Below are 27852 nucleotides of genomic sequence, written 5' to 3' on the forward strand. Positions count from 1 at the left end.
AACATTTTTTTTTAATTAATTTTTTTATTTCATTGTATTTTAAGTTGCATAATGGAGGTATTGTCTTTTAAAAATGTGTTGTTTTTTATGTTATTGTTTTCATTTCTTTTAGTATTTAAATGGTATATGTTAATATTTCGAATCAAATTCTGTAGCCTAAGAACAGGTTTAAAAGGTTTCGGTTTTTAAGATTTCTCATAAAAGAACAAAACAAGTCTTAATATGAAGATAACAATTCTCGCGTGGTGTTTGGTAAAGATTTTTAAAGGGTCTTATATCAGTAATTAAATTAAATTAAATAGTGGTTAATTTAAACTTAATCACTTTTACATTAAAAAGGCGAAATATGTTACGCATGTACTTCTAATGACCTAAATTGATACCAAAGAACACTTTGACCTACATTCAGTTTTATTTGTATTTTGCTGTTACTTTAAATAGACTTCTGGGGACTTCAGAGATAAAAAAAAAAAAACATACGTGAGGAGATAGTCTCTAGATCCAGTTTCTAGATGTAAATGTAATTTACTAGCGTGGATGTAGTTCTAGATATGTGTATGTAAATAAACCTTATTAACGTGAATGTTCTTTTTTTTTGTGTCTAAATACATCTAGGACCTAGGACATACTCATATATCATATAGGCTAATAGTAAGTATACTGGATATAGATCTAGACCTTGATTGTCTTTTTAAATGAAATCAATGTTACAATCTAGTTCTAATAAATTCTAAAGAAAGAGCGAGAACCTACACATTTTTATAAATCTAATATAGGTTCTAAATATAGATAGCTAGATCTATAGAGAATAAAATAGGCCCAGCTGGATCAAGATAGATAGTAGTCACGTATTATGAAAATAGTGTACATCAATGTCGCTATTTATATGTAAAACGTATATACCATAAATACGCCAAAAATTATCTGTTCATAAACAAGTCGAGATTCTGATTCTTGTATGGAGAGAACTTGTCGTGCAGGCAGAATGAGTGGTCATCAGCATCGAGAACCTAATAAATATGAGGCCTAGATCTATAAAATTGTAAGTTGATGAGTAACATCACGGTGACCTTGACATTGTCCCCATTAACGACTTCTTTCTCAGAATTTCAAGCGAATGATCAATGTCGTGAATGTGTCGCAAGGGGATATTATATAAATGCATTGAGGGTAGTTTTCATTTCATTCTGGTTTGTAGTGGCGTAGCAAAAGTGGCGCGAAGGAGATCAGTGAGCTCATGCCTATTACTATATCTAATTGGGGGAGGAGGGGGCTCACAGGAGCCCTTGAAAGGAAGAAAAAGTTTTTAACTATAAGAATTTAAATGTAGGCCTATTACATGAAGATCTATATGATAAATTAGTTGTAAAGAGTCGTGACTGAATCGAATGCAAGAACTCTTACTTCCAAAAGTTTAATCTAGCTATTCGCAATGGGTTTTTTTTTTATTATACGTAGCCTATTATACTGACAAGTAGCCTACTGGATGACTCGTTTTAATTTCGCCACACCCAACCTAAGGGAGTGAAGCTCACAATATTCTTGAACACAGGCCCCTAGTGCACTTTTCTACGCTACTGTAGGTGTGTGTTTAAAGCTCATGATATAATATTGGGTTAATATTTGGGTTAGTTGAAGAGTACTGTAACATTAACTTCCCTTTTAAAGGTTTTAGTATTAGATTAGAGCTAGTGATAGAGCTCAAAGCTTAAATATGTTTGCTAAAGATTAAGGTGAGCAGTAATTCGCAAACTTTTACGAGTGGTGCCTAGAGCGTAAAGAAAAACTTCGCACCCTTAATTTCTCCCTTTTCCCTGCATTCTGAGCTTTAGAAAGTTATTCTCGTGGACAACAACGCACTATTTCTTCTAATAAGAAGAGCTGTGTAACATTGCTATTAATTTAGTCGCCTTGTAACAGTGCTGTCAATTTTATCGCCATGTAAAACAACAGTCGATTTTGTCGCCTTGTAACAACGTTTCGATTTTGTCACCATGTAAAAGAACCGTCGATTTTGTCACCATGTAAAACTGATTTCAAATGTGTCGCTTTCTTATGGTGTTAGTTATTCTTCTTGCTCTACTCTCTTCTTCCATTGACGATAATCACGGCTTTTGTAACCAAACCAAATGAGTATGGATATCTTTACAATACCTTTACAGGAGTTATCAGCGGCATGATCATAAGTATTCTAATCGTTCTCATCTCTTAAATGATTTTCACTTCTTCCACCACACCTTGGCCTTTGATCATTACGTCATGAGCAGGATAATATTATAATATTACATTCCCCACATCCAATAGAAGCACTATAGCTAAGTACACACCCAGATTTACAATATTTTATAAGATTTCGAATCAAGAATGTAAGGTGGAAGGGAAAACACTATAAACGCATTAATAACATGTCAAAAAATATCAAAAAGCTTTCTACATAATCCCAATTCTATATTAGATGAAATGAAGGCTTAAAGTCAAAGTCTTAACAGCACAATTAAACAATGAATACGAAAAAATATTTAATTGGCGATGAAATGACCAGGGATGAAATGACGGGTCACCATATATTGCTGCTGAGCTGTAAGCCATCTATTGTTGTGTTTGCTAAGGAGAAATAGCGCGCTTTTGCTACTGCTCCGCACTGTTATATACAGTTTTTGGTTATGTGGGTTGTTGTGATAATAGGGTCTGTATAAGGTGAATTGAATTTGGACATTTAAAGAGTTTCGTAAAAAAAAAAAAGAAAACTGGGGGGGGGGGGGGTATATATATAGAGAGAGATCTATAAGCGTTCAATCAAAGAGAATCTATAAACTCAAAGATGGCTTGTGCTCAGTAGCTGTTGTCACACCCCCTCCTGTAAGTCAAGCAGTTCAGCAGTGCGGAACGAATCGCAAAAAAACAAAAAATATCAAAGAGAGTTAAAACAAGGAGAAAGTCCAATTAGTCACATTTTTTATCAGGTATACTTGGACTCTTAATAAAAAATAAGACATTGTCTTGATTCCGATGATTAAGGATGAGTGCAACATGACCATCTAGTGCAGACAAAGCCGTTGTCTGCTGTGGCTCTTATTCCAGTTGTGTTGTTGTCGTCCTCGCCTGTCCTTGGCATAACTCTTCTTTGGCTCTTAAATGTGTGTCCCGCGACACTCCCGAGATCTCTCCAGCTGTCTCTCTTAGAGGTCATCTGCTGCCAGCTACTTTTCTCTGTGTCAGTGATGCCGAATGGCGCCTGATTTGGTAGGCTATTCATAGCGCTTCAGAGGAAGGACAACTTTTTTTTTTTAACGTGGTTCTCCTTTAATTTAATTTCGAAAAAAAAAAAAATCGGCAAACGGCCATCCCCATAAAAAATAGGTGTCCGATTCTCGTAGCTGTCGAATGATACGTAGTGCTTCTATGCTGTCTACTACCACCAATGCCAGCTTTATCTGCGCTGTAGGTTGAGAGGAATTTCCAGAATATGGCTATTATAAAGTCACACGAAAAAGGGCTCTACGAGCTGAACTGACGACTGAAGAAGGCCAGTGATGATGATGGTAGAACTAATCCGTATGAGTGTTTCTTCTGCTCTAGTGACTTAGTAGACTTTAAGTCTAACATGCAGGGCTAAATTGAAGTGCATGTAACAAAGAGTACATGACAATTTCTTGCTATCCCATTAATTGTTTTCAATGAGTATATCTTATGATGGGTTGTTCCATGGGCGTAGCCAGGATTTTTTTCGGGGGGGGGGGGGGATACACACTTTTTGCCAGACAGACAGAGTGAGTTGATATAAGCTTTCAGTGGCGTAGCTAGGGTGGGGAGAGGATGGGGGAGAATTTGAAGATCCCCCCCCCCAAATGAGTGTCCGAAATTTGTTTTTAAATAAATTAAATATTACGTCACTGTCATGTAATCTTGCTTTTCACGTTGCTATATAAGTCAGTGACCCTGTTGTATATATTCCACACAGAGTAGTAACTCTTTCCGTGACAGGGGTTACTCTCAATTTCAAGGAGTAACATCCATAGCGCTGACTACTGCCGTGTCACTCTCAATAAGTAACTTGTTATAGAGGGTAGTTTATTTCATCATCCTTATCATTTAAGAAGAAACTTGATAGGAGCACTGAAAACAAAGGCAACCGTGAACGTGTGGAAGAAAAGTCTCACTAATCAGATGATTCATAGACAGATACAGCAGTCGAAGAAGTGAAAATGCCTCTTGATGAGAGAAGTAGTGCCGAAGAAACTCAAGGGGAATACCTTTTACCACAGTCAGAGAAAACATCTGAGGTACGTGATAAAGATGATGAGTCACTTTCTCCAGAAGTGGAAGAAGCTGTAATTAAGTGCAAAGACTTCGGATATATTTGTTTCCAGTAGAGTTTACCCAAAATAAATCACGAAGTTTGACATCATGGTTAACAGAAAGTTTCCAACAGGAAAAATCTGCAATCGATCTTGGCTCCTCTTCTCTCCACACTTGGGATATCAATTTTGTTTTGAACGCGTACTGTTTTCCGAAGCATCAAAAAGAGCTCTAGTGCATTGAGCAAACCAGGAGTTGGTTTTAACCAAATGGAAGAAACCTGAGAGACTGAAAGAACATGAAGAAGGAGTCCACCACAGACAACCTTTTTTGAAGTGGAAGCTAGAAGAAGAAAAGCTTAAGGCAGAACCAGATGAACTGTCACATATGTTTCATGCGCACATTTTGAAAAATCGGCAGTATTGGAGAGATATTCTGAAGCGCTTAGCAGCAGCTATTAAGTACTTAGCTAAAACAAACTCAAGCTTACGTGGTCACAACAAAAAGCTGAATTCACCCAATCCTGGGAAATTCCTAGCATCTTTGAAATTTCTTGCAGAGTTTGATGAAGTTACGAAACACCACTTACATAGAATCGAATATGAGAAGACACACTATTGGTCACCAGAAATTCAAAATGAGTTAATAATCTTGTTGGGAAAGTCAAGCAAGTTTGTTTATCTTTTATCTGATGCTCGATTCCACCCCAGATGTTTCTCATCAAAAAAAAATATCCCTAAAAGTTCGTTACTTGGATGTTAATAATTTCGAAATAAAAGAGTTATTCATTGATTACTTTGAAATTTTGAAACCTGATGGACAACACTATGAAGAACTTATTTCTGAAAAATCTTAAAGAGATTGGAATGGACTTTGATCTGTGCAGAGGTCAAATCTATGATAACGCAGTCACAATGAGTGGCCGTCTGTCTCTTAGACATAAATCCAAAGGCAACATTTCTAAACTGTGATCATCACTCTCTGAACCTGGCAGCTCTTCATTCTGCTGAGATAGATCCAGCTATTGTCATCTTTTTTCGATAACTGTACATGAATTGTTCAACTTTTTTTTCCCCAATTCACCCTAGAGATGGGCCAAACTGAAAGAAGCTGGAGCTGGGAGTTTAAAAGAGGAGAGTAATACAAGTTGGTCTGCAAGAGAAGAAGCTACGTCGGCGGTTTCCTTGCATCTCGACAAAATCATCAAGCTGTTGGAGAAACTTTCTGAGTCTTGCTAATTTTACTGATATACTCTACCTATTTGAATGTAAGGTTATATATTTATTAAGTACATTATCTCATGTCATGATGTCGAATGTCACAATGCAGGGGGCCCCAAAGAGGTCAATCGCCCCGGACCCACAAATCCCTAGCTACGCCCCTGTAAGCTTTGTAAAAACCCGAATGAGAATATGGTTCTTGCGCTGATGTTATGATAGCAGATAAACATAATGTTGGCTACTTGATCGCCGGCTATCGAAATAAGGGAGCAACATCCTCTTGAACTTGACGCATGTTGCAAAAGTTATTTTACATCCGCTTTGTCTTCTTTTTTTTTTTTTTTTTCATTCTTAAAATCTCGAGTAACTTCTACATAATTTGTTTGTACGCTCAATCCGTCCTTGTTTCAAAACATATACAAGACTCATCGTTTAACTTCGCTTTTAACCTATCATATCTCTATTATTTATGTTTCAACATAGAGAATTCCAAAAAAAAAAAATAGACCAACTGCAAAAACAACAGACAAGAAAGAAGTATACCTGTATTACACAAACTCTTATGTGACCCCTTTGGGTCACTCATATTCACACATTACGTTCCATACAAGCATAGAAATCAAATGAACAATTGCGAATTAACAAGTATTACCCAGTTCATTATTTTTCCTGTTTATACGTGGGTTGCCATATAACATAGATAAGACTAAGACTGATTGATTGATCCTTATAGGATATTTAGTGTCATTACAAAGACTTTTTTTTCAAATAAAAAAAAAAAACATTGCACTTAAGAGAACATACACAACACACAGACGTCTTGATCTTTTTACAAAACTTCTATCAACTCACTCTGTCTGTCTGGTAAAAACGTGTGTACATGTTATTTCCCCAACACCAATTCTCTGATCAAGTTGAAACTTCGCACAATCAATAATTTTAAAAAGTAACCAATTAGTCAATGAAATACTCGTTATTAATTATTTAGTTTGATACCAACAAGGGAAACTAATCCTTCAGTATTCACAGATAAGGCTAAATTTGTATGGTTTAGACCCCTTAAGTAACTGTTTACGCTATTTCTCCCTCGGATAAAGTTGATATTTTAAGCAATTATTTATTGTACCTATCAAAACGTGAATCAATAATAAAACAAGATTACAAAGAGAGTTTGTGTTACACAAACTCAGAGGCGGCCCCCGTCGAAGTCGGATCCCTGTCGGATCTGCATATTCGCAAATAATATTCAAGAGGTGATTTAATTTTGATGTAAAATGTTTTACACGTTTCGGATGTTCCTTCAGAGTTGAAGATAATTACTTCCTAGTCCAAACCTCCAGCAGGACGACGGGGGATGGGAGCGGGCAGGGTTTGAACCCTGGGCCATCCATAAATCTGAACGACAGTCCAGCGCGCAAACCGCACGACCAGGCAGCCATCCGATGGTCAAAAGTAATAATGTTTCAAAGATTCATTTGCCGTAAATTTAAATTTAATAAAAAAATAGTAGATTAGTTTTAGTATATTAAAACATTACAATATTGATCAAAACGTTTGGAAATGAAAATCTACACTTTTTTTTTTACACTTTAAGTTTAGAAATTGAAATTCTACATCTTAATCTAGTCTATTTTAGTCTAAACTAGATCTAGAAATTCTAGATCTAGACTCTAAAATAATTTTAATTAGAATATAAATCCAGATCTAGATATACTGTAATAAAAATCTAGATCTAGTTTAAAAAATCTAGATTAGATCTAAATCAAGATATCATTCCTTTTTTAAACGCGAGTCACATAACGAGGCTTAATAAACATTACTATACCAAGTTCTTTTTTCATTTCATTTGAAGAATTAATTCCATATAACGTCAGAGGGAAAAAAAACACTACGTCACACGGCCAAGCTAGACTAAAAATCGCCTTTATCTATAAGAGCCATTTATCGAGTGTTCATAGACTTTGGTGCACCGAGTGCGTTCTTTAAGCATTTCATTTAAAGAATTCATTCCATATGACGTCAAAGGAAAAAAAAAACACTACGTCACACGACCTAGCTAGAATAAAAATCGCCTTCATCATTACGAGCCTTTTATCGAGTGTTCATAGACATTGGTTCACCGAGTGCGTTCTTTTAGCATTTCATTTAAAGAATTCATTCCATATGACGTCAAAGGAAAAAAAAACACTACGTCACAAGGCCTAGCTAGACTAAAAATCACCTTTATCAACACGAGCCATTTCTCGAGTGTTCATAGACATTGGTGCACCGAGTGCGTTCTTTTAGCATTTCATTTAAAGAATTCATTCCATGTGACGTCAAAGGAAAAAAAAAACACTACGTCACACGGCTTAGTTAGACTAAAATATGTTTTCATTAATACAAGCAATTTTTTCGAGGGTTAATAGACATTGGTGCACCGAGTGCGTTCTTTTAACATTACATTTAAAGAGTCCATTCATATGACGTCAAAGAAAAAAAATTCCATTACCTCACAATAGGCTAGTACCGGTACCATAAAAAAAATGTCTTTATTTACACGAGATATTTAACGAGGGTTCATAGACATTGGTGCACTGAGTTCTAATAGATATTATTTAAAAAGGATCAAAGCCACATTGTTTTTGCGTTTTGTCTGTCAGTCGGTCTGTCCGTTATCTTGATATAAAAAAAACAACTAAAAGTTATTAAAAATTGATTAACCTTTATTTTACGTTTCAAAACATCGCAATAATTTTTAGGTATGAACACAATTGAAAAGTTTATATAATAGATTGTTCCGGATGTTTGTATAAATAGTAAAAGAAAAAGAGAATTTCAGATAAATGTAATACCGTTAATTAAATTTTTTGGATGGTCTCGTATAAAAATTAGATGTACTACAGCCACGTGGAGAGATTTTCATACCTTACTTTGGTGTTTGGATTCTGTTTTCCTTAAAAATCGGAACATAATATTAGATTTTTTAATGTTTTAGGTAGAAAGTTAAATGTACTGTAAGAGAGTAGTGAGTTAAAATATTTTTCATAAAAATCCGTAAAAACATTATTTCGTAAATGAGAAGATTATTTGTTTATTAATTAGAAGAGGGAGTTCAAACAATTATTTGGCGTTAGTAGATTTTTAAATAAATTCGGAAATTTCTGGCGACGATTTGTGAGAAACAAAATCCGGAACTTTCTTTATCGATTACAAAACTTCTATGTTATGTTTTACAAGAAAATTAAATGTCTAAAAAAGTAATTTTCAGTAATCAATTCTAGTAAATTACTTTTTTTAAAAGCCTTATGCGATTTCAAACAATCATTAGGCATAATTCATGTTTTATAAAACAATATCCGGAACATTTTTACAATTAATGAAATATAAGTCAGTATAGAGATTATGATTTAGCATTAATATGCTATTTACATAAAAAACGGAACAACATATTATTGATAATGTGTTTTTGCAACGTTTAAGCATGGAAATGGAATGTAATATAAGTTAGAAGAGCAAACAAACATTTGTTGGCGTTGATTAGTTTTGCACACAAAAAATCCGGAACAATTAATTTTAGATACTTAAAACTATTGAGATGTTATGGGAGGAACATTAAAGGGTAAATCAGATTTTCAATAGCTTTTAGAGTTCTAATTTTTTTAAATCTAATCGTGACGGACAGACCGACCAACAGACAAAACGCACAAAAATAAGCTTCTTTTATTCGGATGGGGGCACTAAACAAAAAATAAATAAAATCTGATTTTTAAAAAAAGTTTAAGGAATTGGTTTAGCACCTGATCATGTTGCGACGTTACGCTACTGCACGAAAATCGCTGCATAAAAAGTCCATTTAAAAAAATGTGCGTGATATTTACATACAAAGTGCATTATTAGCCTTTATAAACAAACAGAAATGTTTTCTTTTAATTTTAGCAGCTAGTTGACCAGAAAAAACGTCTTTAACTATTATTTATATTTGTTGTAAACATTTCCTGTACATTTTTAAAATATATTTGACTTAGTGATACTAAAAATACACAAAAATTGTCCATCTTTGTTAGCATATTGTAACATTGCCTCCCTTACATTTACGTAATTGTTTTAGAATTGGTGTATTTTTATGAAAAAATCGCTTGCATAATTAATTTTATAAATTAAACGGTTTGCTTTTAGAAAACCAAAAGTAGCCGTTGCACCTAAACTTTTCAAGCCGGATTTAATGATGAAATAATATTTTTCATATCTCTTCTAGTTTTCGAGATCTGAGTGTGACAGACGGACAGACGGACATTTTGCACAAACCTAATAGCGGCTTTTTCCCCTTACGGGGGCCGCTAAAAAACAGTTAATTAATTATTGATAAAAAATTATTTTTCTTGATATCGAATATGGGACTTAACATGTACATTATTAATAAATATAGTTTTAACGGCGGAGTTCTTTCCTTTCAGATAAGCTTTGTTGGTTTTTTTAAAGGGTTTTTCATATTTTGCTTGTTGAAGTAAAAACGTAGCGCTGATACAGACTGGCTGGCTATATAAGGAACAAACGAGTTTTGTAACTTATGAGTTCTAGCCTAAATGGACAGAGTCGTCCACATACTGGAGAGAGGGATGGTCAGTTCGATATAGATCCTTGTGTGGCTTTACAACCATCCTTCATAAGATCTAGACTAGATCTTATCTTATGTAATACAGACGTTACTTCAAAAAAGATGATTACGTCCTACGCGTCATGCATTTAGTCATGCATATTAACCAATGACCTAAATTCTGCTAAATCATTGGTTTTCCTGGCTAGCTCAGGCAAAACATTCCATGCTCTAATAGCACTAGGGAAGCAGGAGCATTTGTACATATTGACGGGAAATGTGCCTTTATCTTTGTGTCTTTCTGAGTATTTTATTAGATTTTGTATTTGAAGATTATGGTACAGTGTTTTATGTATAATTGCTACTGTACTTTTGAGTCTTCTCTCCTGATGGCTTTCTAAATATTAATAGTAGGCCTAATGTGTAAAGAGTGGACTAAATTGCGAATAAAAATTTCTCCTTTCAAACTTTCGCGGGAAGAGCAAAGATTTAATCATTTGTTTATCAGTACTTCCTATTATTTATGTGTAAAAATGTGTGTTGTGCGGGGGGGGGGGGTGATACAAAGAAAGGGTGTGCTTTTGTCTAAGAAGTTTTTCAACTAAAGCGCAGCTCGGGTAGGCCTATCTGCTCGTTCATCTTCTTCTTCTTTTTCTTGAAACTGTCGGGTAGAGTTGAGCCTTCGGCTCTTGGAACTCTAGGCCAGCAAAAGTGAACAGGAACCCCTTATCACCGGCCTGAATGAGAACAGTGTACACTGTCTGGCGGGGGGGGGGGGGGGGCAGAGGCCGCGTACACCGGGACCCCTGCCACTTTCCTTTTCTATACCAGGCTAACCGTGCTGGATAATGCCATTTATGTAACAGCCCCTTGTGAAACGGCTCCTGGATTGTGACATGGCTGTGGGAGCCTTTTTACAACTCAGCACAGTGCAATGAGGATACTCTCGCACCCCCTTAGGCACTACCACGGGGGTCTTGTTTTTCTACCCTTTAGCAATCGTTTCCTCCTACGATCATTTCCACCCAAGCGCCACTAAGAGGCAGGGTAGCATGCCCTGGGTCGTTCATAAAAAATGAAAAAGGCAAACTCTGGTTAAAGAAAAAAAAGTGTGTGTTTTTTTTAAGTTACAAAGGCTTTTTACCTAATCTCTTGAACCATTGTATAAGATCCTAGACTTAAATCCTCCCGCGCAGTTCCGCGCAAGGGAGGCAAGCTTTCTTTACAGGCGTCTTCCACAGCCTCTTCCCTTCTGGTGCCAATGGATTTTGGGTCTTCTAAGAAGATATGTCGCCATTAGACATGAACGGCCATGCTTTCGCTTTCCTCTTTTCGGTCCCCATGTTATGACTGACTTTGGTTAAAGTGTTCGGTCTCAGGGGACGAGTGCCCATGGAGGAAACGATTTCTCTATTGGTGACATGATTTAGTATTTTATTCCTAGAATCCTTCCCAGCCATTGTTGCTGAACCACGTTTAGCCTCTTTTCAAATTTTAGGATGACTTCCACGTCTCGAACAGTAGGTAGCCGTTGAGACTATAATTGTATTGAGGAGGTCTCCAGGCTAATTGATTTGTGTGTGTGTGTGTGTGTGTAAATAAGCCGCAGTCTTTTGGAAGACAGCTGTTGCTTTCCCTACTCGACATGAATATCGTGATAAGCATCTCCATTGATTGTAATAACGCTGCCCAAATAGGTGAACTTTTCTGTTTATTTCATTCCTTAGCTGACGGGTATACTAGATCTAGTAGGCATTTAGCCAATTCGCGTAACTTTGGTTTTATCAAGGTTTAGCCGGATGCCGATTTTGAGTGCGGCTCTATCGAGGCTTTCCGTCATTTCATCTATATATAACTTGTATTCCCGAGTAATGTTATATCGTCAACAAAGTAGGCCTACAGGTTTGGTTCATGCCATTGGATAACGAATGCACTCTTGATTCTGAAGAACTCCGTTATTCCATCGTCTGTTCTAACGCAATAACTTAGATTTGCTATTGAAATGCACGCTGAATCTGGACAAATTGTTGCGGGATGCCATATTCTTTTGCTATTTTCCAGAGTTATTCGCGATGGACGCTACCAAAACTGATATCAGCTTTTGTTGGTATTCCAGGCTTTGCTCGCAGGACTAAAATCTGTTGAACACAATAGGGGTAATGCAATATATTTAAGTAGAACCTATATGTTGGCCTATGACTATTGCTCAGTCTGACAATATGGAGCCAAAAACAAAGTGGGCGCCCTAAACTTTAGCCTGTGAATCAACACTCGGAATATTGTTTCGATCTACAACTAGCAGATAACTTCGTTTTCATAAAACAACAAAGCTGGTACCGGTATAGCTATTGTTTCACGCAATTTGAAAAAATGTAAGATAAAAATATTTATTATTCCGTATGCTGAGACGAATTCATACAAGTGCTACTCGAATCCTCTATGCTAGTGCATTAGAGTAGCCTATTGAATGGGTTGCCTGAATCAGCCAGGAAAATCAATGACTTAGCAGTCACTAATTAACATGCACGACAAAATTGACACATGGATATGCTTATAATTATCTTATTTGAACGAACGTCTTTAATTAATTTATTAGTCCCTCATTACAAGCTAATCCCCTACTAAATATGTACAATCTTACATATAGGCCTATGTAAATATGTAGGTCGTAGTCGGGTCTGCCACCTCATTAGTCACATGTCCAAAGTACTTCACTCTTCTTTTATCTTCCGACTCGAAGAAAATTTTTATACAGATGTGCCTGGTGCAAAAATAAAATGTAGCTTTGCTAATGGACCTCATTCACCAATCGTAAACAAACAATATTTAGTCGCCTGCTTCTCTATCTCTTCTAAACAAATTACAATCTAATTTCAATCAACAGTTTATTTTTTCGTTGTTTTATCAATATTATCACGTGACCATTCGTTTTAGTGAATGAGGTCCATTGTATAGCATGATTGTTTGACATTCTTCTTCTTCTTTCTAGTTGTCTATAAGATTTGAGTCAAAGACTCTTGGCCTATGGAAGCTGAACAAACTTCTGTATGGCTAATGATCCAAGCAGATGATGGTTAGACGATTATCAACCTTGAAAGCGATGCGTCATTAGATATTATGCTTCCTACAGACGTAATGTGGTCTACCACGTCAAGGGGGTGTCCATTTACGGTGATCTTAGTCAGTGGCCAAGATAGAGTTTAGTGGGTGACTTCTGCTTTTCTGAGGTTTGTAGATAAACCAAAAGAGGCGACAGCGTATGCAAATTCGTTGACCGCGCTGATTTATTGCAAGTAAAAAAAAAAAAAAAAGAAATACGCGAAACAGAGTCATTATTATGATTATTATTAGATCTAGATCTACGTCTATTTTGTTTTTCTCTTTCGTTTGGAAATACCAATAGGATTGTTAGCCTAGAATAAGTAGTCTAAATGATTGATGTTCCTAGATCTAAGTAGAACGGAAGTCAGCATCACGAAGGGAGGTAATGATACACCTAATCTAGATCTATCCTATCTAGATTCTAGGTCTAGCTATAGATCTAGCTAAATCTAGCTAGATCTAGATCTAGTTAATATAGATCTAGATGTAGGCCAAACATATTCATTGTAATTGTCACAATAAAAACATTAGATCTTGATCTAGACTATTCGTTTTTGTTCACTGAGATCTCAAAGGTTGATTCTTAGACTATTTATAAGTATAATTATAAAGTTAATAAAGTCACTAATTTATTATACATTCACCACTAATTATACTTTAGTCACAGTATTTCAGTATAACTATAGATCTAAGTATAGTGTAAGTGTGAGTCAGAGTGTGACTATTAATGACATAATATTATAATTTATGTCACTATACTAGACTATATTCATAGTCACTATTCTTAACTTAATAATAATTAGATCTAGAATAGATCTAATAATACTTTATTATTTTATAAAAGTATATTTTAATAGTAAATATAATTATAATAATATATTCTAATAATTAATATTTATATAGATCTAGATTTCTAGATCAATATAGTTATATAGTATATAAACTATTTATAACTTATATTATAAGTCATATAAGTCTATGCCTCTATGCTATAATTCTATATAATTAAATTATAATAGGCTAGTAGAAAGATCTAGATGATAGATCTAGAGTTCTAGACATCACATAGATTAGAATGATTAGATTAGATTTAATAAAATTTAATCTAGATAGAATGATAGATAATCTCTACTAACTAGATCTAGATATTTACTAGATCTAGAATCTAGTTACTTTAGTAGATCTATAGACAGTATAGAGCATGGAATCAAATGGAATGGGTTGCCTGATTGAGTAAGCCAGGAAAACCAATCCAATGACCCAATGACATGATGATGGCAGAATATAGAATCAGAATCAGATAAGATCTAAAAGTCAATGAATAATTCATTGATTGATTTGCATGCATGATTAGATTGACCTAGAGTAAAGGACAGGCACATACATGTGTATCAAAAAATCATATATCAATACTATCTTTTTTTTTTTTTGTAGTAATGTCTGTATCTAGATTATTCTCTACTAGAATCTAGATAAGTATTTACCTAATAAAAAAAAGAGATTCTTAACAGAATCTAGGGATCTAGATAGAATCTTGATATAATTATTATAAGTAGAGGTCTACTCTACTCTACTCTAACTTACTACTAAGTAGTCTAACTCTAGCTAAATTTTAGTAAATACTAAATAGTAAGCCTATGAGCCCCTAAGGCTATGACTATGTTTAAATTTAAATGATGTTGCTATTAATTATTTTAATACTAGACTAGATCTTACCATAGTATGTACCATCCAATCTTATGTATCTAAATCTGTCTAGACAGACGTCTTACTCATATTCATACTAATCATACTAGAATTTACTATAATATATTACTGGATCTACTAGTGTACTACTAGTAGTACTAGTTACTAGATCTAGAATCTAGTAGTCTAATTCTAATTTTAAAAAAAAAGCAGCCCATCATAACTATCTATTCTAGTCTATAGTAAAGTTACTAGCTAGTAGTAGCTAGATATATAAATCTAGATCTATAAAGTATCATTTAAATAAAGTATTTAGAAAATAAGTCTATAACTATTTATAAGTAAGGCTAAGTCAATTGGAATTAGATGTAAATCTCAAGATAGTAAAATACCTATCCGGGACTATCCCTTATAACTATAATTTTAGCCAACTTTCTATTACATTAAGTCTTGTTTTAATTAAGATTATATAATGATAACTAGATATATGTATATATATATTATATAAAGTATAATCTACCTAGAATTTAATTTATTAATTAGCCAATGGCTATGGTCTATATCTAGAATGTTAAGATAAATATTATATACTAGACGTGTATACTAAGGCTTGGTAACTTTTGACTTATTGGGCCACACAATTTTTTTTTAAAACCTCATGGTTAGCCTACAAAATTTGAAATAATAACATATATATACATTATTCTCTATAGCCATTCTATTAAGTACCAGTATAGTTTGTTTTTATCAGAAAATTTTAGTAAGACTGTACTTGTATTTAGTTGTGGTACATAGGGCAAACATTTCTGAACTGTTTATTTTTTTTTAAATATCTCTTAAAAAGTAGTATAATGACAGTTTTTGACACAAAAACACATGAGTTTATTTTATCCATAGTCTAAGAAAGTAAATATAAATATATATATATATATGCTTTAAAATAAAGTTAAAAACTGTTTATTTCTCTAGGATTACACAATTAGACAGTACCAGTAGTTTTGCATCAATTATTCCTCAAGGACTAACATCTGATATGTGATGTCAAGCTTTCCACTAAGTTCCTACATCATTCAAAAAACATGGATGAAAAAAGTGTTAACAATGCTATGGTTAGAGATTCTTTTGAATTGTACGAGTCTCCTAAGAAGATTGACATGACTGGAACAGCAACTGAGGGAACACTAAATGGAGCAGGAGCACCAGGAAGTCCAGGATCAATGCTGGAGTACAGGCAGGTACTGAGTTGTTTTGTTTTGTAATCCAGGTAGTCCTTTTACTTAAATTTCTTTTCCAACATTACCATCATTTAGCAACTCCATCTGGGCATAGAACTTAGTATCTTTTCTAACTTTTTTTCTACTTTGTATATACCTACATTGTTTGCTTGCACAGTGCTATACTTATTACAGTGTACTCCATTTATTTGGTACATGCTTGTGAAGTAAAATAACCGCTGTGCTGCATTTTGTAGATTCTTTTTACATATAGATTCCTGGTACACCACTACATGGTAGATTAAAGGAAACTCAGCTCACAAAACTGACATAAATAAATTGATTAAATTACCAAAACACCATTGGGGTAGCCAGGATTTTAATTCGGAGGTTGGGGGTGGGGGGATTTTTCCCAAGCTCTATTTCTGGTATTTGAAACTAAAAAAAAAATACATATTCTGAGGTGTCTACAGTGCAATATTTATTAAATGCTGCTACTCATCTATTCAAAATTGCAAGTCAGATATCAAATCTGCTATTTACTGCATTTTTTTAATGTAGATTTGCGACTGGTAGAAATTGGTAACTATATAGTTTTGTTTTATTTTAGTTTTTTATTTTGGCAGAGTTTAACCACAAAATCCCTTTTAGCTATGCTTATGGAATTTGTTGACATTTTTCTTTAGTTTTTTATTGGAGAGATTTTAACATCAAATCTCTCTTGGCAATATTTATGAAATTTTGTGGCTGTAGCTTTTTTTTTTTTTTTTTTTTTTTTTTTTTTTTTTTTAAATTGGAAGGGTGATTTTAACATCTAAACCCACTTGGCTATTATTATAATATTTGGCTACTAGTTATCCATCAGTTTTTTGTTTGAAAAAAAAAAAAAAGGAAAAGGGGGGGGGGGGGCTCAAACTCAAAAACCCTTTTTAACTACTTTTATGTAATTTAGTGACTGTTGCTTTTCTTTATGTTGGAAGGGGGTTTTAGCCTCAAAACCGCTATGGCTACATTTATGGAATTTAGAAACTGTAGTATTCCTTTAATTTTTTATTTGCAGGGGGTTATAAACGCAACCTCTCCACCCATGGCCACGCTCATGGAATTTGGTTTGGTGACTGAAGTTTGTTTTACACTTTTTTATTGATAAGGGGAGTTTTAACATCAAAACACCCTGGAGGGGGGTTTTAAACTCCTTGGAGGGGGAGGGGGTAAATTCACAATTCCCCCAAGGTTACCCTTATAGAATTTGCTGACTGTAGTTTGCTTAAGTTTTATATTAAAGAGAGTTTTTTTTTAATTCAGAACCATATGGAGGGAACTTTTAAATTCAAAACCCTCTGAGGGGGATATTAAACTCAAAACCTCTCTTTGTGAAGCTCAAGGAATTTGGTGACTAATTTGCTTTATTTTATTTTTTTTTACTGAAAATGTGGGTTCTATCCTCAAAGCCTCCTGAAGGGGGTATTTTTAACTGAAAACTCCCTGGAGGATGTTTTAAACTCAAAATCCCCCTTGGCTGTGCTCATGGAATTCGTTGACTGAAGTTTGCTCTAGTTTTTAATTGAAGAGGGGATTTTTTTTACCTCAAACTCCCCTGAGCAATGCTGAGGCAAATGATGGTTTCACATTAAATTCTCCTCTACAATGAAAAAATGAAATTAAAAAAACAGTAACAAAATTCCACCTGAAAACTCACACACACACCAGTCTCTCCTCCCCTGGCTACACCCATGTTACATACAGTAGTATAATATGTGCACATCAAAAATGTCAGTACACTGACCACACAACAGTTGTAACTTAGAAAATTTGCTGAACAATGAAAATAATAGGCTAGTCATCAAGCATGTTGCAACTCCCAGGTCCCTGTTAAGATGGCTAGTTGTTAATTGAGGACTATGTGTTCTTTATGTAGTTAAATGCTTAATGTAAAGTAGATTTCATTTCAAGTGTCTTTGACACATTCCTGCGTAGCAGAGAGTGGCTTTAAACATTTTAGTATCTTAACTGATAAGTTTGAAACCCATTGATTAAGCTTAATTTACTTAATTCATGCTGTATTATGACACTTTAACATTTTCAAAATACAGAGTTTTTGTTTGTGTCAAATGAATTGTTATGTTCTATTTTAGGCAATGAGCAATATGCAGAGAGAGATAGAGGAGAGAAAGAAAAGAGAGATGGACTTGATAAACTTACTTAGAACAACTCAGACCAACACAGGACCTCTGGTAGTTGATCCTCAGTATGTTAACCTTGAAGGTAGCTGTCATTCTCATTGTTAGTTACTTAACTGTGCAATCAATATGTAGAAACACTATGCTTTCAATGGCTTGTAACTAGGTGTTTGATTAGTTTAAGAGATCTATTGGAATGCTGCAAGAAGAAAATAGAACTGATTGAGTCATTCACAAGCAGAGACTTTACAACCTTACCCTTTATGTCCAAAAGGGGTGCCTTTTCTTAAAAAATTACTAATTACTTAATTAAAGGAAACAAGAACTTTTCTTTAAGAAATAAGATTTGCTCCCCGGTCTTTCAGTTGTTAAGTTTTGAAACCTACCACTCAACCATTACCTATGTGTTAGTCATAATTTTAAAGAATGATTGTAATGAAAAACAAAACAACTAACCCTAATCTTATTAAACCATAAATTAACTTCAGTATTATCTGCCCTCATTTAGTGTCCTCATCATGTGACAATGTAGGTGAGAGCGTCAAAGATGCACATATCAAATATCTCCAGAGACAGGTGACCGTACTTCAGGCAAGTCTCTTCAAATATGAAGGATGGTCTCACAAGTAAGTGTGGCAATGGTGACTTCTTTTATTGGTTCGCCCATTCTAGAGGTCGAGAGATAAGGATTAGTGGTTGTCTAGATCCCATCATCCTTACCTGTGGTCACAGGATATGCGTTCTGGGCTGTTGTGACTATGGTCCTGAGTTTTAATAAGTTGGGGTGTTCCAGTATTATGGTAGGTGTAAAGTCAAATCGGTTGAGGTCTTAGTTGGTTGGTAATTAGAACAGAATGATGAGTATTTGCACACAAAAAAAATAGCCTGAAATTTCTTTAAAGGGAGTGGTAATTAATTGAAGAGGGTAAGCATGTGGAAATAAGATTTTAGAGAAAACACAATTTTTATAGAAAAAGCATGTGGTTTGTGAGTTTGATTAGATTATTACAGTTATCCTTTTCTGCTCTAATACTTTTGTATATCAGTTTTTTAGTGCTAAATAATCATTCAGATTTTAAAGGTATATCATTATACTTGCTTACCCCTACTGAGTTTCTTGTCAGCAACCAAATATCTCCTGAATTTTTATCATTATAAGGTTTTTAAAAGTAAAAACCAAATTTTTTCAAGAATAATTTTAAAAACCTGAAATCTGTTGGGTGGGGGTGTGTATGTGCGTAATACTTTTGAAGAAATATATGATTATTATTTATATATATATATTTGAATTTATTACTATTTGGACTTAGTTTTAACATACCTTTTTTTTTTTTGGCATAGAATGGTTGCTATAACAAAGGAGAGGGATGATGCTTTCAATGAGCTCACAGCTTTGCAGTCGGAAAACAAAATTTTAGCTGAAAAGAACAAGATTCTTCAAATGGAGATGAACAACATGGAAGCCAACTTCCAGAGAAAACTGCAGCAAACTGAAGCAGAGATGGAGGCTCTACTTCAACAGGGTGCCCGGGGTACAGATCTCATGCTTAGTGTCCGTGGTAATGAAAAGCTTTTGGAAGAACTAGAAAGACTTAAGGCTGAAAACAGAACTCTGAAGGTTTGTTGTTAGTAGTTTCGTCTCAGTTACCCATACTTTAGCTCACTTGTGTTGTATTGGGCAGTGAGGAGTTATGTTGTTCCTTTTTCTTTATTTCTCACTATCACTTCCCTTGAAAGAAACCATTTTAAGTACATTTGGTTAGTCTCAGATTTTCTCATTGTCTTACAATCTGCAGATGATCATAGAGAATTTTCAGAATTAATCACAGAACGTTATTAATATTCTTTAAACAATAAGGGGGGGGGGGGGGAGGAGAGAATAGAGATCAATATGGAGAAATGTTGGGGTGATATAATTGAATCAAAAGAAGAGAGATTTTTAAATAAATAAGACATAATAAAAATGTTAGGGAAAGATTAAAGAAAATTTTTTTTTATGAATGAGCTTAGAAATTTGATTTTGATGTGCAAAAAAAGAGCAAACAATTATATACTTTATAAAATACATTTGCTTATCAATATTTCCTTTATTTTGTACACTGGATACACCAAAGACTTCAATTATAAAAATCTCCCATGGAACTATCTAGGTGTAAGCTTTGTGACAGTCATCAACTAAAATTTGATCAAACTATTTTGGTGAAATTAGATTTCTTTTTGGCCTATTACCAGTTAAAATAAAAGAACTGTATTAGTAAATAAAAAAAAATTATGTAACATCATTTTTTTTCCCCCAGGAATCCTTGTCCAGGCTAGAAGCTGAAAACAAACACCTCAAAGAATTGTCCATGTCAGTTTCTAACAGCAGCCACTCTTTAGGTAATGTTGCTTGTAGCCAAGAGCTAGAGTACCTTCACAAGGTGGTGGACACGCTAAAAAAGACGGTGCTCGAACAGCGGAGATTTCTGCTTAGCATGAGTAAGTAATAACCACTTCAGACTAGAAAGTGGCATTTTATGCTTTTTGATATGTTTTATGGTGAAGCATCAATATAGTAATTTAAATAATTAATTACAATGTCCCATTTCAAATTTCACTCTAAGCTGGAAATGGTGTGCATTCTAAAGTAAGGTGTCAAGTTCAGTAATTCACATGCTACTAAAAGCAAAGTACCACAGTGCTAAGCTTACAGCATGATTGCTAGTCTTTAATAAAAAAAAAATTGGACACCTGCAAAACTAGTACATATTAACTATCTACATGACATTCATTTGCAACTTTTTTATCATCAATCAAGCAGTTTGTTAGCATTGTTTACAATGGAGGTAATCTAAATTTTCTCTATGCAGCTTGTTATCATTGGTTGGTCTAAGAGCTGGAAACTATTAAACACCTACAGCTCTTTGTCTGTAGACTATTTCTTTTGTTTTTTTGTTGTTTTTTTTTTGCCACTGTAGAAAATATTTTGACTAAGTAGTGGACTTATCATCTTCATTTTTTTAAATATTCTGCAACTACAGAAAGCTTTGAAGTAAAATTCTGTGAATTTCCTTTCATCAAAGACAGTGTCATTATTAACCATCTGAATGATTAAACTAAGCAGTACAATAGTGCAAACACATTTAGTTGTCTTTCAAGCACCTTGTATTATTGCCCATGACATTCTTTTGTTCATCTTAGCGTAGCTTAGCAGTGTACAACTATCTCACATTTTTCTAGTTGATGTAATGGATCAGCCTTTGTTAATTATAGGGAATCTAATTGTGTCTAACTACATAAATGTTTGCTTTTATTTAACAGTTAGTACCTTGATTTCCTATTTGTAAAACCTATTAAAACTAAGGCAATAGTTTGAATGCAAAAAAAAAAAAGATTGGGTATAATTAAGGTGTGATGGCAATCATGTGATGTTCTTACACATCAATGTTGTATTAATGTTAATTCAAACTGTGAAAAACAAATTTTTGAAAGTTTCATAGGCTGCATAAACTTTTTTTTTGCTAGACATTGTTTTAATTTGTAAAAATAATTAATTAATGTCAGGTCAGACAGAGTCTTAAATTATTTGCTAAAAAAATATCCTTGAGACTATTTTAAGTCTCTCTTTTTTTTAATTAGGGTTGGATTTATGTTTGGAATAAAATCACTTTCTATGGATAAACTGAATTTCTGGGTTGAAAGGCTGGTCTGTTATAAAACTATTTATAATAATAATTATAGCTTTTATATAGCGCTACTTTCATGCTAATAGCATGCTCAAAGCTCTGTGGTCCAATCTCATTTGTGGACCAGTGGGGGGAGGGGGTATCAGGGAGAAGGCTTTCCATGCTGCCTTTAGGCGCTCAGTAAAAACAACTCTGCTCGAGTCGGTTGTCAAACCTTGAGCCCCCTTCATAGGTAGCCAAGTCAAGCCAAATTCAAGTGTTCTTAGCCTCTCAACCACGCTTCCCAATTTTAATTTATTCCTGAATCCACCTAAAATTTTAAAAAGTAACAGAGACAAAATATCCATGTACATTGCACATTTGCCACTTTCCTTAGATGGATGATTTGTTGACAAGAATTCACTAAAATGATAAGAAATCATGAAATCTCTAACTATATAGTATTTGAAGTAGGTTGGTGCTATGGCCGCTAGTTAAATAAGTTGACCATATTAATTTTTTTTTATATATAAAATGTACTATCATTCCTCAGTTAGGTATAAATATTGTATCTTGACTTGTGGCATGTAGGGTAAACTTTCCTTTTTATTTTTAATTCAGGATCTCCAAACATGAGCTCCTCTGCAAAAGAAATTCCATCTTTGCAGCCTTCCTTTTCTACTGCAAGCCAGGCAGGTTTTGAAGCTTCTGCTTCAAAGGACTCTCCAGTTGCTTTAATGAAAAGACCTTCAGACACATCTGGTGCTTTAACACAACAGCCTCCTGCCTTGAATAGAATTATTTTTAGTAGAGAAGAAACAGGGGATAACATGATAGAGAGCAAAAGTCAGGATTTCAGACAATCAGCCAATTCTAATGCTATCAATGGAGTTGCAGAAGGATCAAAAAATGAACTGTTGGATAACTTAAAGTTGCAGAATAGTCTCAATGTAATGCCAAGAAATCATGTTTCTGCTGTTGAGTCACAAATGGCAATCCAAAAGCCTTTAAATTTAGATCAAAATGGAAGTGGTGAATCCTCCAGACCAGCAGCTATTAGCGGATATATCCAAATGTATTCCCCTCGTCATAGAGTCTCTCAGTCTGAGGTACTTGGTCGTAGGGTTGCTGAGGAGCAGTCCAATCAGTTTAGCAAGTCTGTCACCATTGCCCACAACTCTGAATATGTGAACACCAACACAGTAAATCGGCCTGTGAAGCCCGACCCTCTACACTACTTGTCAAAAGAAGAAGTAACTAATAACATAGGATATAATCTAAAATCTGGTCACAGCCCATCGCAACCGGCAAACTATGAGCCTCTCCGACACAGTGCATGGGACACTGCACAACTTTTGGGTGATGATATTGCTATCAACTCCAACTCACAAAACAGCAGGCAACAGCAAGGGGTCCTGCAACCTATACAGCTCCGGGCTGATGCTGTAGTGGCCAATAATCGAGCAAACATCAGCAACTCGAGTGTCAAAAGTCCAGCACAGCCCCCTCCACCTCCACACAGACCCAAGTCCCATATTTCATCGTTGGGGGGCAATCACATTTACGCCAATGAACAGAGTCCAAGCGACACTGTGATCCTTCGGGAGCCTAGACCTGTCCAGCAGCAGCAGTCTGACAGGCTGTGTCCTGTTTGCAGCAAGGACTTTAGCATGTTGAGTATGGAAGAGTTTCAGACCCATGTTTTTCGCTGTTTTGATGATGACGAGGCCCCTGAAACCATGAAGCCTGAAGAAACTTCCCGGCAATGTCCAATGTGTGGAATGAACTTTAACAACAGTACCCCACAGGCAGAGTATGAGAAACATGTACACAGTCACTTTGGCGAGGACAACCCAGGAGAAAACTTTGAGATCCTTCACCCTTAACATACAATATATGTACTCGTAACTGTGGGACAAACTTTTCAGTTTGACAAATATTTTATTATTATGACTTGAATCCGATTTTTTAGCTTTCATATATTAATATTTCTCAGTCATAAGTGCCAGTCAAGTTTAAATTAAATTCTTTCTCATGAAAGCATGTGCTGGTTTTTAAAACTTAATTTTTTACTGATATCTGTTTTAATATTATCATAAGTGGATATTCACAGTTGGATAGATTTAAATGAATGATTCACTGTGTTTAGCTCCATTGAAAGACCAAACAAGTATGTTATTTTTAGATGCAAATGTGTTAACATGATGCTAAGTCATGCTTTATTTTGTTTAATCTCAGATTTACAACAAAACAAATACTGAAGCTTTGAAAAGTTTTTTATGCTTTGTGATAATATGTAAAATATATAAGTCATTCTTTGACAAAAATTATTCAGTTTTAGTATTTTACCTATAGATGTTAAATGCCTTAAACTTCGGTGATAACAAATAGATGATGGTAATACTTGTGGGTTATTATATTCTGAATTGATTCTGTTGTGAAATGTTACATTTAGTAACATTTATAACAGTTGTATGTTACACACTGTTCATTCCACCTAAACAAGCACGGATTAAACATTGTTGTAGTCTAGAAGGCAATGAAGAAAGTCAGAAGATAATGTTCAAAATGAATTTTGTATATAACAAAAGCATTTTTATAAAGTGAAAACTTGAATACTGTGAATGTTAGTTATTACCATATTTCCTTATTGCAATTCTCTTGTGGTAGAAATGTTAGCACATTGTGTCTTGACTTCTTAGAAATTGCAACATTAGTACATGCTATATCATCACATACTATGCGTACAAATATGTAACCTGTATTAGATATAATGAGTCACAGGTCAAAACAATGTTGAATTTTTTGCTTCAATCCAATGTATTTTCCATAGCTATTTTACTATTACAAAATAATACAAAAACTCGTTTATTTCCTAAAAAAAAATCAATTCAGATTTTAGCCACAAGAAGTTCACTTTTTCTCATTATTATTATTATTGATAATAATGCACCATACTCTAACATTATAGCAGTAAAGCTTATTAGTAGCTATATAAAAATAATTGTGAAATGTTCTTAATGTATAAAATTTTTTTTTGTTTCAATATCTCAAGGTAAATATGTGAACTTCAAGTGAGAAAAAGTACATGTTTCAAACCTTGCAATCTTTAGGGCATATGATGTAAATGTAAAGGTCATCCATTTCTATGGCTGCCAATTAATGAGGGTGTCATGTGACTAGCACAATAACAAATTTCGTTTACTTTCCCCCTCTAATGTCAGGTACCCATCAGAATACCCACTAAGATTCAAACTCAAGATTCCTTGATTAGGAAGCCAAGCCCTTTACCACTCAGCCACCACACCCTATTAGATTTGATCTGTTTGTATGTAGATATTTACTTTGAAATCACCTTTCTTCTTTTCAGCAACCGCCAGAGTCTTACTTAATTTTCTAGCTAGCTTACTTTTGACTTAATTGCTCCATTTCAAATTCATTTTTACTCCATTAAACATTGCAGGAATTTTTTATTTTTTTTTAAATTGCAATACAATATCACAAAATCTCTCTCTAATATTTGTTTGTGTATTTATCATCACATTTCTGAATAGACGAAATTTCCATCAGAGTAATTGTAAAAGGTTTTATGGTTTACTCCTATACATAACAGGTTCTCCAAAATTTAGCAAAAAAAGACTCATAGAAGGAGAATCCATATATATTATATAGGGAGTCGATGTATAACATTAAATTATATACGCCTAATTTATTACTTGTGTTGCCTATGTATTATGGGTAGAAAAAGGTATAAAATATGTAAATACTTAGATGTCAATGATTTGTGCTTATATATACACAAACAGAGTTTTAACCCTTTATTTTGTTTTACATGCTTCTGATATTCCTTCAGATTGGAAGATTATTACATCCAAACTCAAATCTCCCTCTGGGCAGCAGGGATGATGGGATTCAAACCCAGTACAATTGAGACCATCAAACAACAGTACAGAGCGCATACCACGGGACAATGCAGGCTCTATAATTGCCACAGCCACTTATTCTGCTCAAATCCACATATACGATTGCCCATCTTTTAACAAAGGATATGCTTTCCAAATAGGAACAGCCAGTTAGTGGTACCAAAATGTTTGGGTCTTGATGTGGTCTGATTAATATGGTGTCATCTGTCCTTGTAACTTTTAAAATTCTTTATTATGTGTTAAATTTGAACATAACATTAAAAGCCCCATATTCTTGACTTGCTTCGATAACAATGAAACTTGTAAACGCTAATTAGATTCATTATCTTAATTGTACATTTAAGTTTACTTCATAAAGTTTTCTTGAAGATCAAAGAGGGTCCATGGAGCTATAAGGTAACGTTCTGTTTTGCTGCCAACAGATACTATCAATGCAATTTGTTAGACCTAAATATAATCCCATTATATAGAATGGTTTTAAAATGAAAGACTTTTGGTTTGGCTCCCAAATAATTAACTATTACATCCTTTCTTGAAAAATTTCACTATTAAAATATATTTTACTTGTCATGAGAGAAAAATTGTAATCGAAACACTTCTTTTACTCTGCAGTAAACACTATTTAAGCTTTTAACACTTAAATACAGTTGTCAACATTAATGTCCTTGTTTTGTTTTGTTTATAATAAATAAAAGTAATTGGTGACAATGGTAATCATATATATACCTGTACTATCAAATTAGTATGTTTGGGGGGGGGGGGGGAAGGGGAGTCTTTATTTAAATGTGTTTGTCCAAAATTAACATTGAATTTTTTTTTTGTTTGGGAAAAAGTCTTTATTTACGTGTTTCAAAATCTTAACTCTGTACCCAGCATTGAAATGTGTGTTACCACACCAGAGTGTAGAATACATTTCATAAATATTTAAACCCTAAATATTTGTGATTGTCATGATTTATTTGAGTAAACAAGGAAACTTAAATGTAGGTTTAATTATTTTACCTAATGTGTACAGTACTTGATGTCATAGTTTTCAAAACTAGAAGTGGTTTACTAATTGAAATAAAAGTTAATCAACAGTTTATGATATTGAACTATTGCAAATTTGGCCTTGACACACATTTCTTTCTACATATTTAGAGTGTATTTGAAACCTTAAATTATATTCATTTAATTTCTACAGACTGATTCTTGATTCTGTTACTTTTTGTTTGTCTACTATTGAACTTCACTCAAAGAGATGAGATAAATTGTCACCTTTGAATGGACAAGAATAAACTGAAAACACTCAAAATTTTAAAGTAAATGCACAGTAGACTCTTTGAAGTAGAATTAAACTTTTGTAAAGATGGACTGAGTAAACTTTGTATGACAAAGAAAAACAATGGAAATGTGTTTTATTTTGTTTGAAATCAAGGTGTCTTTCAAAGCAATTTCACAGAGTTGAGTTTTAGAAAAGCACTCTGTAATAACTTATTAGTATCTGTTGTTCCTATTTGTCTGCACCATAATTAATGGTTATGATTTTTTTTTTTTTGACTTGACCTTTATGCTACGGTGGATGTATATTACAGAGCTAAGGACTTATTTCCTTGAACATTAAATGTATTTATTTAATGAAACCTTTGCTACAGCAATATCTCAGTGGAAACAATGTACAGGACAAGGCTTGTCTGTATTGTATTGTTAGCATTTAGGATTAGGTTTTTCATTTGTGACTGACACTTTAAATTGTACTTGTATCTCTTAAAGGCAATTGAAATGATGGAATGCTATTATCACATCTCCAAATAAAACATATACACAAGAAATGTTTTTGGTCTCTTTATTTGTTTTCATTTATTTTATTAAAATTGTTTCTCTTCCCAGGGACGGCCTTTGGCATAGGCAAATTAGGTAGCCGACTAGGTGACCTGTCTACTTGCTAGCTCTAAGTCTCTTCTATGATTCAAATTACAACGCTACGGGGATCGCACTATAAGAATTTATTTTATTTGTTGATTTATGG

The 27852-nt window shown here is 34.1% G+C and overlaps 1 protein-coding gene across 7 annotated transcripts; it reads left to right on the forward strand.

Annotated features, from left to right (window-relative positions):
- Positions 1-371: 371 nt before the first annotated feature.
- Positions 372-27659, forward strand: LOC106054818 (uncharacterized). 7 transcript variants are annotated; one of them, XM_013210866.2, is made up of 7 exons: positions 372-555; positions 15853-16118; positions 18233-18362; positions 18786-18903; positions 19619-19895; positions 20575-20755; positions 22543-27659. In XM_013210866.2, the coding sequence occupies exons 2-7, from the start codon at positions 15963-15965 to the stop codon at positions 23805-23807; spliced, it is 2127 nt and encodes a 708-aa protein (XP_013066320.2). In that variant the 5' UTR covers positions 372-555; positions 15853-15962; the 3' UTR covers positions 23808-27659. The 7 variants fall into 7 exon arrangements, with proteins under 7 accessions (XP_013066320.2, XP_013066323.2, XP_013066319.2 ...); XM_013210869.2 differs by having other exon boundaries at positions 372-514; XM_013210865.2 differs by lacking the exon at positions 372-555 and adding an exon at positions 567-651.
- Positions 27660-27852: the final 193 nt, after the last annotated feature.

The sequence above is a fragment of the Biomphalaria glabrata genome, chromosome 11 (genome assembly GCF_947242115.1).
Source record: "Biomphalaria glabrata chromosome 11, xgBioGlab47.1, whole genome shotgun sequence".
NCBI classification, from domain to species: Eukaryota; Metazoa; Mollusca; class Gastropoda; family Planorbidae; genus Biomphalaria; species Biomphalaria glabrata.

Bases quoted from the DNA above. Each gene is read 5' to 3' on its own strand.
- LOC106054818 (XM_013210866.2), top strand. From the start codon at position 15,963: ATGGATGAAAAAAGTGTTAACAATGCTATGGTTAGAGATTCTTTTGAA. The intron at 18,363-18,785 runs GTAGCTGTCATT...GCCCTCATTTAG, and splicing joins TCAGTATGTTAACCTTGAAG to TGTCCTCATCATGTGACAAT. The intron at 19,896-20,574 runs GTTTGTTGTTAG...TTTTTCCCCCAG, and splicing joins CTGAAAACAGAACTCTGAAG to GAATCCTTGTCCAGGCTAGA.